We start from the raw sequence: 19,087 nt of genomic DNA, 5'->3' as shown, positions 1-19,087 counted from the left end.
TAATTATTATTAAAATTTTCTTTTTTGCCATGATCAAGGATTATAAAAGAGAGGTAGAGGGTGACTTATGAATACAACACAACCTAAGTTCCCTCCTCTCTTTTCCTTGGTGGCCGACCCCTCTCTCTTTCTCTTCTCCTTTTGCTTTCTTCCCTTAAGGCCGGCGGCACATCAAGTTCCATCTTCTTGTGGCCAGTTTGCTTGGAGGGGAAGAAGAAGAGAAGGATGTTTCCTATTTTAGCATTCCTTGGGTGGCCGAAACTTGTAGGCAAAGAAGAAGGTTCGAGTAGATTTCATCTTGGTAGATCGTCGCCCACACAACGTCCAAGAGGAGAAGAGGAATACAACAGAAGATCAAGAGGTCTTTAAGCTACAAAGAAAGGTATAACTAACTATTTGTTTCCGCTGCATAATTAGTTTGTGTTCTTTGTATGGATCCTGAAATACCAACATAAGAGGCTAGCGATTTTTGTGTTTCGATTGTGGTCTTTGAAGTTAAACCTAAGGTTACTATAAGGAGTTTAAATATTCAATTTCTTTGAAAGGCTTTGTCTAGGAAGTAGTGGATGATCTCATACCCAAGGAGGCTAAGTGCCTCACCATGTTTAACCTGGAAGTCAATCCTTGAAATAGATATTTAATCAACTTCTGTAACATGGGTTGAACTTGGATTAAAAATGTTAAGTTTCGTTTGCAATCCAAGTCTAACTTCTGAAGAACACATGGGTTGAACTTGGAGTAAAAATGTTAAGTTTCGTTTCCAATCCAAGTTTAACTCATGAAGAACACATAGGTTGCTAGGAAAAGTTCCATGTTTGCACAAATTTTTATACAGGGTAAGCAGAACAGAATTTCAAGTAGTAAACTAACAAGCAGTGCACGATTCATGACGTGTGCTACAAGGAAAAATAGTCAGTTAAAATCAAAGGTGAAGGAGAGAAAAATGGGCTTACCTAAAGGCATGGGCAGACACGTTTGGATGGGACTTAGTCTGAACACATACAAGACTCCTTCAAAAAGCAGCCTATGGATATGATATTTCTGATCGGCGAGTTGAGAGGCTGCTTGAAGGTAGCTTGGTGCATTACGGTATCTCTTGAGTGACGGAGGTGATGATAGGTCAATCTGCCACTCTATCGAGAAAGAAGGCTGATCAGGAAGACGCAAGAAGAAGTAATGCTCTTTCTAATGTTTGATGGAAGAGTGCATTTAGTCGAAGTAAACCAAGCCGATTCGAACTTAGAATAGAAAGGTGCTTGGCTCGAACAACTTGGAATAAAATAAATAATGAAAGATGCGGGGCCAAAGAGGAATTTGATACAAGAGAAAGAGGATGATGACACTGCACAACAGCCTATAAGAATTGGGAACTAGCTGCTGCAAAGGGACATTGAAGTACCTACAAACCTTGGAAAAGAAGGGGTGCAAAGGGAATCGAAGGTTGGCATACATTTGATCCTTGAAAAATGGAAGAAACCCAGCGGGAGGGTTGTGACTTGTGAGGTCGGTCATAGGCCGAGGGTATGGCAATATGACGATCGCCGGGGATATGATATGTCATCCTCATTTGCTTGATGTCGCTGCCGTCGAAGTCAGAGGTAGTTGAGGTATACCATAGGCCGGGAATGGCCGGAGGGGGGCAAGGAGATTCTGCCATGGAGTGTGAAAAATCAAAGGATGAAGATGAAAGAAGAAAGACTTACTTAGAGAAGATCACTGGAGAAGGTCGCAAATTGAGAGACGAAGAAGAAGGAGAAAAAGAGAACGAAGGAGAAGATGCGCAAGCGGCAATGGTTTAAAAACTCAGGGGCGGCCAATCGGGACTGCCCACTTAAGGGTTTTAGAAAGTGTGCTTTGATCGTGGTTGTCGAATTCAAAAGTAGCATGAGTCACATCATAACCAAATATCCATCTGTCACATTATGCATGCGGCGGCAGAGAGCGGGACACATGACGCATGGGGACAGGGAGCATTGATGAGGTTTAATTAAGGGGTATGGGGGGCGTGCTCGGCATTAATGACAAAGGATTTGCACAGTTTTTAAGAAATCCAGATGATGTCAGTAACCGTGCGGGACACTCGCTCACTATAAGAAGTAAAGGGAATTAGGAAAAAATGCCAAGTTTTGATTGCTAGCACCCCGAACGGATTCTGTATGGAGGATGATCGGTGTCTACAAATCCAGGCAAAAGGCAACTATGGCGTTCAGTGGTAGTCACATCTCTTGGTCAGCAAGGATATGAGCCAAACGGGCCACCAGTCTAATTGGCCACGGAAAAAAGTCGTGAGAGCCCACGCCAATCGGGCAATGAGGCTCACCGGAGATATTGCTTTTCCAGTCAATCGAACTTACAGCCTCCTTCGATTAGACTTGAAGGGGAGGCTTATGATACGACGATAATGGTGGGCCCTCCGGAGTCAGGTCCAAGTCAGAGGGATGGGCAGCGCGGAGATCAAAGTCAGCAGGGTCAACGACATGGTGGCAATAAGGCGGCCGAGCGAACTCGGCCCAAGGCCGAATGGATACATGGGTGGATCCTTGGCAACGAAGGCATCGAACCAACTATGGAGTCGGGTGGCCCAGCCGGGCACATCGGCCGAACAGACCGCGGCCCATAGCCGAGCGGACTCGCCTTAAGGTCGAGCAGACGCAAGATGGATCTTCAGCGCCGATGGTACCGAACTTGGCTATGGAGCCAGGTGGCCTAGCCAAGCATACCGGCCAAACGGACTGCGGCCCATAACTGAGCAGACTCCGCTTAAGACTGAGCAAGCGCAAGATGGATCTTCAGCGCCAATGGTACCAAACCAACTATGGAGCCAGGTGGCCCACCGGGCACACCGGCCGAGCGACCCCTCACCAATGCCGAGCGGACCTCCCGTTCAGTCAGCCGTGTGACATCTCTCAACGTGATCAACGGCGAGACCCTCATGCATAATTCCTCGTTCGTAGCCCATACTATTTTGGAGGTTTGGGCCACTGACAACGAAGCACATCGCATAGACAAATCATCCTTGGTAAACTTCCAACCTGTCACAGCAGGGATATGCATGCTCATTTGAGGAAGGTGTCAGAAATACTTTTTGAGTTATCTTTTCATAAGACATTTGGGGAAACGCGCCTACACCTCGAGACACATGCATAGGTGTTGGGTGTTACATCAGGAGACGAAAGGGTTCATCCCTTTCGCTGCTGCAAACGGATGTTTGCTACAAACGCCAGGGAGACGAAGGGGTGTCCTTTCCCCTTCATCTTCCTCAGCTTTCCTATTTAAGGTGCGTCTAAGCACAGATCCGTGGAGAGGTGTGCGAGTGAAGCGGAGGTGACCAGAGAGTTTTGGGAGGTGATAAGCGAGCAGAGGAGAACGCCTAGAGGTCGGGATTTGGTTCGTGAAAGAGTTCGAGGAGGTTCCGTGAGGTGATCTTCTCGGCGACAGCAGCAGTGACGTCTCCGGCGGTTCTTCGGCGATTTCTTTAGGAAAGCACTATGAGTGGTTATCGCATTATTTTGTTTCTATTTCATGCTCTCAAAACTACCAATAATGGTATCAGAGCATGCATGATTTTGAAAGCATGGAAATCGACGTGAAAAAGCTCGCGTTTTCTTCTTCTGTCGCGAAGAAGAAGATGAACAATAACATTGTTCATCATTTGAATCGATTAACCAATCGATCCAATTGAATTGAATCGATTGAAATTGCATTTCAATTGATTCAAAATCGCATAGATTTCTTCGATCGATTTATGGATCGATTGAAGAGAAATTAAAAAACACTAACAGTGCATATTTTTCTGTTTTAATCGATTGTGCAATCGATTCAAATATTTGAATCGATTGATAAGGAATTGAATCGATTCAATTCACGGCACAGTGAATGAATTGATTCATGAATCGATTGAGAAAAAGGTGAACAGCACTTTGACGAAGCACAATAAAAAAAATGCAAATATTTTTCACGAAGTACAGTGAAAAATTTGTTCATTTTTGTTTTTTTTTAACATGCATGAATGAACAATGGTCACTTGCATGTTTAAAGTTTAATTAACATGCATGAACAGTGGCTAAAATTTAATTAAATATTTTTATTAATTAATTATATATATATAGAATTAATTAATAAATAAATATTTAATTAATTTATGGTTTAATTTACTGAAAATAGAACCCTACCAACTTGTCCAATCAAACCCAGGTCTGGTTTAAATTATTAATTAATTTAAGCAGACTAAATTGATTCAATGATATCAAGATCTAGTTCAAATTATTTGTTGGTTTAACCAGTTCAGTTTATTATTGAATTAATTAGGGTGAACTTGATTACAGAAGTTGGGTTGATCAAATATGACCGGATTAATTCTGGTGTGTCAGATTTGATCATAAAAAATTAGATTTGTTCTAATGGGTCAGACTCAATCCAATGAGCAATTGGACAAATCAAACGAACCTGAGTTTGATCAATAAGTCTGAGATTGACTCAAATGAGCTTAAACAATAACAGAACATAGGTCAAAAATCTCTGTCCAATTAGATTAGTTCTAATGAGGACAATAGACTAAGCTTAAGACCCGGACTCCTAATTGACCGGTCCAATGGGTCAGTCGACTTAAACTCCTGAAAATCAAGAAGATTTATTTTTCTTGATTTATAATGCTGGTATTATGCATGTATGAATTGAATTAAACTAGTTTTGTACTGGTTAGTCGATTTTGTACTGACTTATTTAAATTCAATTTTTCAGATGGCACGGACTATTACCACATTGACTCGTCGCGAAGTGCGGCGAAACCAGCTCCGAGAGGAGATTCAGGAGATAGAGTATAAGTCTGCTTATGGAGTCGACGGACATGTAAGAAGGCTTGACAGACTATTCTGGAAACTTGAGTAAGAAGAATTTCCAGTCCTGGACAGTTATAGGATCTGGGCATTAATGCAATCATTGTCAGAGTATCCTAGGATAATAGCAGACTATGTATAGGGACGTCATAAAGGACACGTCACATATTCAGAACTGTGTGAGGAGCTGCTTCACCATATGGGTGAAGAAGAGCTTGAAGAGTCTGAAGAGGATCAGGAAATGTTCGAGGAAGATCCAGAAATAGATTTGATGGAGAATCCTGAAGCTGCCCCATCTGAGATTATCCTAAATGAGTCCAAGCTAATAGGGATAATATTCGCTGCTGCATTAGTGTTTGTTCTAGTGGGAGCAGTGTTGGCCTATCTAGTTTATTAGTGTTCTGTTTACTGTCGTTATGTACGAACAATGTTAGCTCATCTAGTTTTTGAGTCATGTAATAATTTCTGTCGTTATGTACGAACAGAATTATATAATGAAAAGTTATGTTATATGTTAACAAATTTGGAAATGATTAGTTCATTTCATAACATGATTAGTTCATGTGAATATGATTTGTTCATATATCCATATGATTAGTTCATATGAAAAATGATTAGTTCATTTTAATAATGATTCGTTCATTAGATGGGATATGTGTAATATGATTAATCAGTGTTGATTAGATTAGAACATACAAATGATGAGTGGAAACAATGTTATCACTTGATTTTGTAAACTAACTCTAATTTACACTGAGTCAATAAATAATTACACATATATAAATTACACTGAAATAATAAATAATCACTACAAGAAAAATCCTCATAGACATCGGTGGAACAACAACGGTTTTAAGCAAAAACCGATGTCTTTGAGTATTTTACACCAGTTTTTCTAAAAACCGATATCTATGAGGGCAGATTTTCGCTCATAGACATCGGTTTTTTAGCCGATGTCTATGAGCGTCTTTTTTTTCGTTAATAGACACCGATTTTAACAGCGGTTTTTAAAACCCGGTGTCTATGATAAATAAAATTATTTAATTTTTCCACCAACACTTAACCAAAATTTACAACACTTCCCTCTTCCCTCCAAACCTAAACCTTCCTCTTCCTAGATCGCGCTGTCCTTCCCCTTCCTAGATCGACGCCCTTCCTCTCTCGATCAAGATCAACACACGACTCCCTTGTGAGGTCTGCGGAATGCCCCGCTTTCCCAAACGACCACATCCATATCCTCTTTCCCCTTCTCTTCTCCTCTCCCTTCTGTCTTTGCCCTCTTGCGGGTTGCTCCATCTCTTAGGGTTTCTTCTCCTCATGCTTTCTGGTTTCTCCGTTGATTCGTCGGCGGCCTTTTCCCCGGAAATCATCTTGATTCCGTTGCTGTTTTCACTGCTGGTGCTCGGATTTGGCTCCTCGGGGCTGCTCCTTCGTCGTCTGCACTCATGGCGGCTCTCGTCAAACGCGGAGGTGATCCCTTGTTGATCCTTGTGTGCTTAGCTTGTTTCTTAGTGTTTTCTTGGAGGAAATCGGTCAGCTCTGGGCTAGATCTGTTGGGATTTTTGAGTTCCTTGTCGGAATTTCTTTGCACTGGTTGTTTTGATGACTAGACTTTCTTTTGAGGGGTTTAAAGCTTGTTAAATTAAGGTGATGGTGTAGATCTATTAATATTTTTTAGTATTTACTTTTATTCTTGTTAAATTAAGCTTTTATTCTTTTGAGGGGTTTTGAATAGGACTAGGGTTTCTCTACTCGTTCGTTCTCGAGTCAGCGGCGGATCGTGAGACAGCCGGTGAAGATGAAGACCATCCTGTCCTCGCAGACGATGGATATCCCTGAGGGCGTCACTGTGAAGGTGAACGCTAAGATCGTGGAGGTGGAGGGCCCGCGTGGCAAGCTCACCCGCAACTTCAAGCATCTCAATCTCGACTTCGAGCTCATTGAGGGCGGGAAGAAGCTGAAGGTGGACGCTTGGTTCGGATCTCGGAAGACTACGGCCGCCATCCGCACCTCCTTAAGCCACATCGATAACCTGATCGCGGGGGTCACAAAGGGGTACCGCTACAAAATGCGGTTGGTCTATGCCCACTTTCCCATCAACGGCTCCATCACTCCCAACAACAGCTGCATTGAGATCGGGAACTTCCTTGGGGAGAAAAAGGTCCCACACCGAGGCCGACAAGACGTTCGGCTTCCTGATGCGCGACGGCTACACCTTCTTCGCCATCGACGACGACGCCGGCGCCGGCAACGCCGAGATGCTCGCCTTCCTCGAGCGCCTACGCGAGGCCTACGAGAACGCTCACAGGAAGGGCAAGATCGACGGAGAGGTGCTCAACTGGGTCCTCCGGGTCGGATCCGGCGGGAAACCCAGGAACGGGTCTAAGAACGATGGAGCCCTCAAGATCGAGGCGTTCCCGGGGTCTCCGGGCGGCGTGATCTCAATGAGCCGGAGCTTGAGCTCCAGGCTCACGGGGCAACAGCGCGCGACTAAGTTGTGGTGGCGCCGAGTGAAGATCGTAGCCGCCGTCGACGTGCTGCTCTGCCTCACGATGCTCGCGATCTGGTTAGTGGTCTGCGGAGGTTTTCAATGCCTTTCTTGATTGTTTCCGTCGGCATTCTTCTGTTTCGAATTGGCACAAAGGTGCAATTTTTTTTTTAACGAGTTATTTTTTTTTTAACGAGTTTCACGGATCGACATCTTGTCCATGTTTCTCTTGAATCTATTCCTCCCCAAAGCGCCTTTCTTCTTCCTCTTCTTGTAGATATAGATTCAAACAGGGACAAGACGTTCAATCAAAACCAGCTGCGTGAATTTGATCTGCTGTAAATATCTTCCTGAACGTCTAATAATGTTAAATCAGATTCAATTTCATGTTCATAATCTTTTTCATGACCTATCAAATCTCAATTTCTTGTTAATTTCGCAAGGTTAATTTTGAAATTTCTGAAGCATTCATACATGTGGCATTTCCTCATTAGAAAGATCCAAACTTTCATGAAGAAATAAATAGTCATCAAATAGCTAAATTAACAATTGTTGCTAGATCCAAACGGTTTTTCATTAATTTTTAACACCCCTTGGTACGAAGCAAGAGACTCCAACTAAGTGGAGTTGGTCAAAGGAAGAGACTCTATATGGATCCAACTATGCTAGTAGATTCAATGTCTTCCTATAGTAACGTGCATATTAATATCTTTCCATTCTCGTATATTGATCTAGGTGAATGTAAGTCATGTGATTCACGATTTGTCTTTTGGACCAAAGTATCCAGGGATCCATAATCCTCTTGATGGAACTGCAAGGATACTAGATGATACAAGTGGAACGTTCAAGTATTATATAAAGGTTGTTTCTGCCCTTTCATCTAATTGCAGGATTGTATTACGATGTTTTTTTTTTCTTGACATTTGAGGCTTTTCTTATATCTCATTAAATAAAAATTTTATCTTTTGGTTTTTCAACCTACCGTTTTTGGTTTCATTTATTGGATTAACCTGCATTAGCAAAAGTAGCACTCATTTACTTGCATTTTTCTGTGATTTCAACTGAGAAATTTACTCTCCCTGTAGTGAGATAAATATATACTGTTAAACCTCACGTCCTGACGTTTACATTACTACTTAGTCTATTATGGTTTAGTCAAACTCTAGCCACATCTTATTTTCTACACAGTTTGTGTAGTGATCTATAACCTTTTTGATTTTACTCTTTTAATTAATATAATATGCAGAACACTAGTTTTCGATTGTCTTTAGATTCAATCTTGTAGTACTACCTTTTCCTTCTAAAAGACAAGAAAGAGGTTAATTGGTAATTCAATGCAGATTGTTCCAACGGAATACAGATACCTCTCTAAAGAAGTGTTGCCTACAAACTAGTTTTCTGTCACAGAATACTTTGTGCCAATGCGTGACTTTGATAGGTCATGGCCAGGTCAATGTCTCAAGCGTCATACTGATTTAACATACAAAATGATTTATTTTTTTTTTGGGTAGAATTTTAACCCCATTTTTCCCTTTTCCTTTGAACAGCTGTTTTCTTCTTGTATGATCTGTCACCTATTACGGTGACAATAAGAGAAGAACGACATAGTTTTCTTCATTTCCTAACTCGGCTATGTGCCGTGCTTGGTGGCACATTTGCTTTAACAGGTACATGATGATCTTTCTGACACTTTTCAATTTTTTTAAAATTTGCAAGATTTTTCTTGTACACGTCCAGATATTTTTTGCCATATCTTTTGTTTAATTGATGCCGGTATATCGTCAATAATTCATGTTAGTTACTTGAGGCCATTATAGTAATATGTGGGCTTCCTTGGAATTGGTTGTGACATCGTTCTATTGTTCATGTGTTACTTCTTCCATTGATATTCTGATTTTCTTTTGATGCCTTGGAGTTGGATAAATATTATTCCTTTTGCTTTGATTCTGTTTAATTTTTACCAAGATTGTAGTTATATCTAAGAGGTCAAGGAATATGCAGGCCAAGGTTCGAGGTGCTCTCTAGCCCACATTTTGCACCTCCTTTGAGCTGGAGCATTGTTTTTTTTTTTGGAAGAATTCATGTTCCTTTTCAATCTCATGTTTAATGAACCTTTCAATAAATTAGTGTTAATGTATTCGGATCACAGAATGTGAATTCACATCTATTGATTATGTGGAAGTTTAATTATAATCATGCCTCCTCCATGCTGCTTAGATTTATGAGGTTTAAGAATGAAGGAAGATTTATGCGAATTCACGGATCTGAAAAAGTACATCAGAAGTTTCCGCCAGAGCCATGAAATGATGCCACCAATGACTGTTAAGGTAAAAATTAATTTAAGAGCTGATTTTTTTTTTTCTACCACCCAATATGATGCATCAAAATTTGTTGAAATCCTCGTTACCAAGAGGTTGTTGAAGAGCATCATGATTTCTCTCTGTTTCTTGAAAGGTTCTTTAAAAGATGTCAATTGTGCATCAACAACATGAATTTTAGGGCAGAAAATTTCTCTGCTTCCACTAGGGATAGGACACTAAATATTTGATAAATTATGGTACTTTTAGATTCTCACAAGGTCTCTTGCTGTAGATTTTGATGTATCAACTCTGCAAAGGAATTTCATTCTGTCATGGTCATGGAGTGTTGCACAGGTTGGAAAAAACTCATTCACCATCTTGTTTCAGTATGTTAAAGATAAGATCTTGTTGAATAATTTGCTCCTTAATTTTGCAGGGATCTTAAGCCTCACAATCTTTTAATGGACCGCAAGACTATGATGCTAAAAGTTGCGGATCTTGGACTCAGTCGTGCTTTCACCATTCCCCTCAAGAAATACACGCACGAGGTCACATATCTTTTAGCTTGTATTGGAAAGCACAACATTTGAAAATACCTAGCTTTCCAGTTTTCACGGCAAAATTTGTTTGAATGTAAGATATCTGATATGACATTTTCCTTAAGTGTTTAGTCACTGCAGAACTTATCTAATAACCTATGCTTGTGGTCTAATTCTACATTTCATCTCTTAAAAACTAGTTTTTCTTTGAGTTTTCTACGTATCTGATCTCCCTTCTTTGTGTTCCACTACCTTTTTTCCATATCAGAAGCATTCAAGTGTTTCCCCTTTATCTTTTCCTTGCAGGTCGATCTGAGTTCCTCTGTTATTCTTGGAATTTCTTAGATCGAATTGGAGCGTTGCTCATGTTAGAACATTTTTTTTTTTATCAGATGGCAATTCTTTGCTCTGCCAGTAACACTAGCATGGTTGTTGCACTCTGTCTACTGCTCCTCATCAATCTGTACACTTGAATTAGAAGGAGCAAATTATCTATGTTATATTCTAAGCAACATATACTAAGTGTCATATATGAAAGTTTTAGATTCTATGTTATATTCGTTATCTTCCACAGCAGCCTTTAAAAACTCAGTATTCTATTTTATTTGATACATGTACACATTTGTTTTAGTTATTTGACATATGATGGATTTATGTGTTTTTACAGTTTACAAATCTCAAGTATTCCAGAGTTGAAATTGATGAAGTACGGTTCGAGTGGGCTGAATGTATGCTAGATTACATTTGAAGTACAGTTCTTCCTTGATGTGTTAAAAGAATGTTCTACCTTGATTTTGATATCTATTAGCTAGCTTTTGATGTAAAAAGAATGTTTGAGTATTTTATGGATACTGTTGTAAGAAGATTATTTATATAATTTGTGAATATTTGTGTATTTTATGGATATTGTTGAATGAAGAATATTTGTATAATTTGTGAATATTTGTGCATTTTTTTTTATTATTGTCGTTTTTCATTATTTCGTAAATCAAATTTGTGCTGTTAAAAAATATACATATTACATCGGTTTTCCACCGCTGTAAAACCGGTGTTATTAACTAATATCACATCGGTCATTTATCGCTGCCAAAACTGATGTTATTAACATACAATATTACATCGGTTTTACACCGTTGATGAAACGGTGTCGTTAAGTGATACTACACCGGTTAATAACCGATTCGAAGACCGGTGTCGTTAAGTGATACTACACCGGTTTTAAGCCGATGTCTAAAATGGCAGACTTTTAACATCGTCTTCATAGACATCGGTCGAAAATGAAATAGACACCGGTGGAAAACCGATGTCTATGAGAATTTTTGTTGTAGTGAATGTGTTTATTTATGTAGATTATGGCAACTAAAAACATCATAGCTGAACTCAATAAGGGTGAGAAATTATATGGGGATAACTACAAAATCTGGCACCTCAAGATACAATACGTTCTTGAGGAACAAGAAGTTCTAGAGGCTGTAAATTAAATCATGGAAGAACCGGTTGATGGTTCTACAGCACAGCACAGACGTGACCTTGATTCCTATAAGGCATGGAAAAGGAAGGACTCCATTTCTAAGGGTATATTGATTAGTTCAATAATGGATGACCTGGTATTTGAATATGAGTCATTGTCATCTGCTCATGCTGTCTGGGTAGCCCTTAGAGAGAAGTACAGTAGAGTCAGTCTGAGTAAGCTCCGTCAGCTAACTATCAATTTTGATAGCTGTAAAAAGTGCTCAAATGTTACCATGGCCCAACATCTCAAGGAGATGGGTAACATGATTCGAGAGCTTAAGACTGCTGGTTATGCATTGACCGATGAACAATAGGTTCAGGCAGTCATTTATTCCCTTCCTGATTCTTGGGAAACAATGAAACAGAATCTGACTCATAGTGAGAGTATCAAGACTTTCACTGATGTCTCACGCCATGTGGAACTTGAGGCGAAGAGGATTGAATCCGCAAGGATTTCTGGTCAAGCTTTTGTAGCTAAATGTTTTGATTCCAAGAATAAGAACAAATGGTTCAGGAAAGGAAAGGGAAAAGGAAAGGAGGCTAATGCTGTTGCTACGAAAAACCAAATCAAGAAGAAAGGAAAGAAAAATGGACAAAAACCTAGGAGCAAGTTGACTTGCTTCAACTATCGCAAGAAGGGTGATTTTGCTCGGGAGTGTGCTGCGCCTAAAAAGATTCAGGAGCAACGAACCACGTAGCTTGTGATCAAGCTACATATGTGGAGTACCGTCGGGTACCAGCTGGCAACAAATGGATATATGTAGGAAACAATGCAAGAATTGAAGTCAAAGGAATTGGCACTTACAAGCTCAACCTACGTGGTGGAGGCACCTTGTTTCTATATGATGTCCTGTACGCTCCTGAGATTCGACGGAATCTGGTTTCCATTATTTGTCTTCTTGATTTAGGTTACAATATAAATTTTTATAGCCGTTGTGTGGAACTTCGAATTAACTTTGTGTTAATTGGGTATGGTTTTGTGACAAATGGTTTTATGGTTCTTGATGTAGAACAAAATAATAATGATGGTTGTTTTTCAAACATTGCTCTTACTAGTAATGCTGATGTTAATGATGACATTTGGCATACTAGATTGAGACATATAGGACAAGAACGAATGAATAGATTAGCTAAGGAGGGTCTCTTAGGCACTCATGCTAAGATTAACTTGTCTATATGTGAGTATTGTCTTGCTGGAAAGACGACTAGGAAATCATTTGGTAAGGCTATTAGGGCTAAATCATCATTGCAATTAATTCATTCGGATATTTGTGGTCTGATGAATATGAATGCTAGTTACATTTATTGATGACTTCACATGTTTTGGTCATGTGTATTTGATTTCTCACAAATCTGAAACATTGGATTGCTTTATTGATTACTTGAACGAAGTTGAGAATCAATTGGAATGTAAGGTTAAAACCTTGCGCAGTGACCGTGGAGGTGAATATTTGTCTGATCAGTTCAAGACAATGTGTAATGAGAAGGGGATTATTAGACAGCTAACTATCCCTGGAACTCCACAGCAAAATGGGGTTGTTAAAAGAAGAAATAGGACTCTTCTTGAAATGGTTAGGTCTATGATGGCAGGCTAATTTGCCAATCTCCTATTGGGTAGATGCATTATTAGTTGCGGCCTATATACTTAACAAAGTGCCTTCAAAGTCAGTTCCATCTACCCCACATGAACGTTGGACAGGTAGAAAGTCGGATTTAAGTAATCTGAGACCTTGGGAGTCAGCTACCTACGTTCATGATAAGACTAACGAATATGGAAAATTAGGATTGTTAGAGTGTATACTAAAATCCTAGCTTTTTGTAAACATTTATATTTGAAATAAAAAAATCACATTGGTCAATATTTACATTTATGTTAAGTGTAGTTGTTCAATTAATTTATATCGTAGATAACATGGTGTGTGGTGTCACACATAGAAGATCATGTTATCAGTTCTTTATAAATTATAAATAGTTACTCACGACTAAGATGAAAAGGAACAAACCGTTGGACTAGTCGTAGTGTAATTAGGTATTAGTTTATCTTGACTAATAAATTACACTAGTACACTCTAAGTGTATTGAGTAGGACCATTTAAGGCAAGTTCTTTTTATACTGACTTAATAAAAGAATGAGTCCTTAGTTATTATGGAAGTGTGTGCTCTTAATCCTAATATAATAACAAGCACATATATTTAGTATTTATTTCTTTGACTTATCAAAGGTTGAGATTTAGCTCGATAAATCAAAAGGCCCGATAAGTTGGGAAATGATATTACTTATAGTGTGTGTTATTGATTATAGAAGGAAACTGTGTCCTAGTTATCTAGGTTGAGAATGTCCCCAAGAGGAGCTCATAAGGATTGTCATGTTAAACCCTACAGGTGGACTTAGTCCGACATGACAATGAAGTTGAGTGGTACTACTCTCGGAAATAGATATTAATTAAGTGAGTTGTTAGTAACTTACTTAATTAATGGGCATTCGTTATCTTAAACACAGGGAGACTAACACATTCATGATAAGAAGGAGCCCATAATGTAATTTGGGATTGCTGCGGTAGTGCAATAATAACTCTGTAGTGGAATGAGTTATTATTGATGAACTTGAATTGTGTGTTCGGAGCGAATACGGGATATTCAAACTCATCGGAAGACCAAAACCAATTTCTCCTCTAGGTCCCTGTTGTAGCCTCATTAGTGCCTCATAGTCCACTCATGAAAGCCCTTCTTGGTGTCCAAGAAGAGGCCGACCCATGGCTTGGTGACCAAGCCAAAGGGGTCGGCCCTTTGCTTGGTGTCCAAGCAAAGAGGGGTCGGCCATGATTAATTCAAATAGGAGGGGTGTTTTAAATTTTTAAAATCTTCTCTTTGTAGAAATCTACAAGTTGTAAAAAAGAGATTTTAAATTTATAAAACTTTCCTTATTTGAATTAGGCCACATGGTTTAAAAGAGAGTTTTTAAAAGTTTTAAAACTTTCCTTATTTAACCATCCTCATGGTTTTTTAAAAGAGAGTTTTAAATTTTAAATTTTCCTTTTTTGTAACCATGTTAAAAAAGAAAAATTTAGAAGAGATGTTTTAAATTTTAAAACTTGACTTTAATTTTTAAAACTTTCCTTTTTTAACATCCACTTTAGGAAATCAAAAGAGAACTTGTAAAATTTTATAAGAGCATTCCTTCTTTACTTTTAAAATTTTTGCAAGAGATTTATTTCTTTCCTTATAGGGGTCGGCCAAATCAATTAAAACATTGATTGATGATTGATTCAATCAAGAGGAAAGAAAAGGAAAAATAAAAGGGGGAAAAAAAAATAAGAGGAAGATTTTAACTTTTGTAAAAAATCTTTCCTTATTTGCCTTGGGCAAGTAATATAAAAGAAGGAGAGGGGAGGTCTCATGTGATAACAATTCTTATTCTCTTGGTGGAGCACCTCATTGTGGTTGGCCCTCTCTCCCTCTCTTTTCCCCTTGCTCTCTTTTGCTCCTTGGTGGTGGTGGTGGCCGAATTCTAGAGGAGGAGGAAGAAGGGTTTGGGTGGTGTTCATCTTGGAGGATCGTCGCCCACACGACATCCAAGGCGAGGCGAGGAATACGGCAGAAGATCTCGAGGTTATTAGCATACAAAGAGAAGGTATAATTAGCAATTGTTTTCCGCATCATGCTAGTTATTTTTCTTTGTATGAATTCCAAACACAAGAGACATTAAATCTAGTTTTTTGAATTAGTAATTCGTGTTTGTGTTTTCTTTATTTTTCGAATTTGTGATTCAATTGTTCTTTTTGGTTAAACCTAGAGTTATATAAGGAAATTAAATATTAGCTTTCCCTAAAAGGCTTTGTCTAGGCGATGGTGAATGCTCTCATACCCAAGAAGGCCATGTGTCTCACCATGCAGTCCTGGAAGCCAATTTTGGAAATTAATATTTAATTGAATTTATAACATAGGTGGATTTGGATCAATAGTGTTAAGTTCCGCTTACGATCCAAGTCTAAACCATTAAGAACAGATAAGTTAAATTTGGAATCAATAATGTTAAGTTCCGTTTGCGATTCCTAATTTAACTTCTAAAGAACACATTAGGTTGTTTAAGAAAGATTTGACACTTGTACAAAATTTTTATACAGTGGAACCGGTACGATCTTCTTAGGACCAACCAACAATGACCCAGAGGTAAGAAGTGTATCTTTATAAGGTACTCTGAGACTTCTGAAGGTTATATTTTTATTGGTGAGTGACAAGATGGAACCATCTCTGAAATAGAGTCAAGAGATGCTACTTTTCTAGAAACTGAGTTCCCAACACGAGGTGAAGTTGATAAAACAATTCCTCTATTGAGATAGAGGAGGAGGATAATGTTCCTTTATCAACAGATCAGGAGATGCCTGAATTTAGTCAACTGAGTGAGAGTAATTTGCCACTGAATGAGTCAGCTTCTCAACAGTCTAACCTTCGAAGAAGTAGTCGTCAGATTATTCTTTGGAGAAAGTTTGATATTGAGAATGAGGCATTGATGGTTCTCCTAGTTGATGATGAGGAACCTCGAACAGTTGAGAAAGCGTTGAGAAGCTCAGTTAGAAAAGAATGGAAAGTTGCAATGGATGAAGAAATGGAGTCAATGAGAAAGAATCAAGTTTGGAATTTAGTCGATCTTCCTCCGGGCCGAAGGGCTATTGGGAATAAGTGGATTCTCAAAATAAAGAGGAAAGCATATGGATCGATTAATCGATACAAAGCTCGATTGGTTGCAAAAGGATATACCCAAATGGAGGGTATTGACTTTGAAAAGACATTCTTCCCAGTTGTGAAGTTTGTGTCAATATATGTCATCCTAGCTATAGTAGCACAATATGACATGGAATTACATCAGATGGATGTAAAAACGGTTGTCCTTAATGGTAATCTTGACGAAGAAATCTATACGGTACAACTAGAAGGTTATGTTGTTGAAGGCCAAGAGAAAAGAGTATGTAGACTTCGGAAATATATATATGGGCTAAAGTAAGCATCAAGACAATGGAACATAAGATTTAATAAAGTAATATTGTCTTATGGTTTCGAGATGGTAAATGAGGATCATTATGTTTACCTAAGAAAGGAAAAAGGAAAGTTTGTCATTTTATCATTATATGTTGATGATATGCTAATAGCTGGAAGCGACATAAAGTGTGTGATAGAAGTCAAAAGTTGGCTTTCATCACAATTTAACATAATAGATATGGGAGAAGCAGAGTACATCTTAGGAGTGAAGATCGTTAGAGACCAATCAAAGAAGCTTTTAGGTTTGTCTCAAAAAGCTTATATCACTAAGATGCTACAACACTTTAATATGTCAGATTGCAACGTTGAACAGACGCCTATAGCGAAAGGTACTTTCTTGAGCAAAAGTATGTATCCCAAGACTCCTGAGGAAATAGTCGAAATGAAGAAGAAATCATATGCCAGTGCTATTGGTAGTTTGATGTACACTATGTTGTGTACTCATCCCGATATAAGTTATAATGTTGGCTTAGTTAGTCATTTCCAGTCAAACCCAGGATCGAGACACCGGAAAGCGGTGAAGAGAATATTCAGATATCTTAAAGGAACAGTTGATTATTGCCTCTGTTTCCAAAGATCATATATGAGCCTAAATGGCTACTCAGATGCAGATTGGGCAGGAGACCTTGATGACAGAAAATCCATATCCGACTATGTCTTCTTGCTGAATGGTGGCGTCATCTCATAGAACAGCAAGAAGCAGGCTTGTGTAGCCTTGTCGAAAATGGAAGCTGAGTATGTAGCTTGTGTAGCGGCTGTGCAAGAGGCTCTGGCTAAGAAGATTTCTGAAGCATCTGAAGATTGATGAAGATAGTGGGAGTCATGTTACTGTGTACTGTGACAGTCAAGCTGCGATAGATTTTTTCAAGGATCCCAAATATCACAGCAAAGGCAAGCATATAGAAATTAAGTATAATTTTGTAAGGGATATTGTTGACAAGAAAAAGATAATTCTTGAGTACATCCCTACACGGAATATGCTTGCTGATTCTTTTACTAAGCCATTGACTAAAGAGTCATTTCATGGACATGTGAAGTCTTTGAGACTTCGAAGAATGTAACTAATTGTAAAGACATTTTGATAAATGAAAAATGTCATGATCTATTCAGTGTATATGTCTTTGTTACATTTGAATAAAAGTCTCGATAAGCATGTTGGCAGATTGGGATTGGTCCACTCACATGGACAATCATCTCTATTTGTTGAGTACAAATAGAGGTATGACCGTTGCTTATGGGACAGTTTATGTAACTGTGAATAGAGACATACCCATAAGTTAAGGTTGCCTTGATATTTGTGTCAAGATGAGATCATTTGTGTAATGATTGGAGTAAATACACCCACCATTTACTGAATTTGCTTGAGACCAGATTAGAATTCATATGTTGAATTCAAGATTAGACATTGAGAATATCTAGATCGAAATCTGTACGATGTTAAATTTGGAAAAAACATGTGCTCTTTTTGGAAAAGAGAATAACATCGTAGCGTGTGATTCATACCACATGTGCTATGGCGACAAGAAGGATAGTAGGAGAATGGATCCCTGCTTCTCTACTATGTGAGACCCTTGAGATTATAAGTTAATCTCGATTTTACCCTAAGTGACTATTTAGCTGTCTACTTGAAGTTCTTATCAGTGTCTGCTACTTTAGCATGTTTCCTATTGACTATGGATGATTCGGTCTATGGAGCATAACTAGGAAAGCGACTGATTAGAATGAATAGATTCTAGCTAAAAAGGAAGATTAAGATTGATTTACATCTGTGACATTTATTCACTGGTACCGATTACATTTTTAGTTCCGTACATAAAATATAATTGTGAATAATTTGTTTGATTGGAGATGTTGAACATGTTTTTGACATATGGTCAATATGAGGGATTAGAGATGTTCATAATGATATAAATAATTTAATCTAGGGTAAAAGCAAGTCATTTATGTCTTTGATTCGTTCTATGGCCATTTATATCTCTGATTTGTTCTATGGAGTAGCTAAGTAAGATGTGACAATCTTTTTAGCAATTGAATGCTCACTGTGCTTGTTGTCGCACGAACCATTTTCCCTAATGTATGGAATAGATGTTCTTATTTGATCTTTGTGATTAAATTTTGCTCTGGTTTTCGTGACTTGATCCTTATAAAGTCTTCGTGACTTATTTGATCTTTGTGACTAAATTTTACTCTGGTCTTCATGACTTGATCTTCATAAAGTCTACGTGACTTATTTAGTTTTTGTGACTAATTTCGCTCTGGTCTACGTGACTAATTTTATTTTTGTTTCATTGTCTCAAAACTACCAACAATAGGCACTACCGGGGCACTATAAAAGGACACCCGTCCAAGGGGGAGGTATGTGAAATCAACTATTTA

The 19,087-nt window shown here is 38.6% G+C and overlaps 1 protein-coding gene and 1 pseudogene across 1 annotated transcript; both read left to right on the top strand.

Moving 5' to 3' along the window:
- Positions 1-6,578: 6,578 nt before the first annotated feature.
- On the top strand, positions 6,579-6,999 carry LOC122010943 (60S ribosomal protein L9-like; the record flags this gene model as incomplete). Its single annotated transcript, XM_042567404.1, has 1 exon — positions 6,579-6,999. A coding segment is annotated over exon 1 (366 nt), but the record flags the coding sequence as incomplete, so codon positions are not given.
- A 34-nt stretch (positions 7,000-7,033) lies between these two features.
- Positions 7,034-10,177, top strand: LOC122010942 (annotated as a pseudogene).
- Positions 10,178-19,087: the final 8,910 nt, after the last annotated feature.

Source organism: Zingiber officinale, chromosome 8A (assembly GCF_018446385.1).
Source record: "Zingiber officinale cultivar Zhangliang chromosome 8A, Zo_v1.1, whole genome shotgun sequence".
Lineage (NCBI taxonomy): Eukaryota > Viridiplantae > Streptophyta > Magnoliopsida > Zingiberales > Zingiberaceae > Zingiber > Zingiber officinale.
The sequence above is the reverse complement of the archived record's forward strand: the minus strand, read 5'-3'. Positions and strand labels throughout refer to the sequence as shown.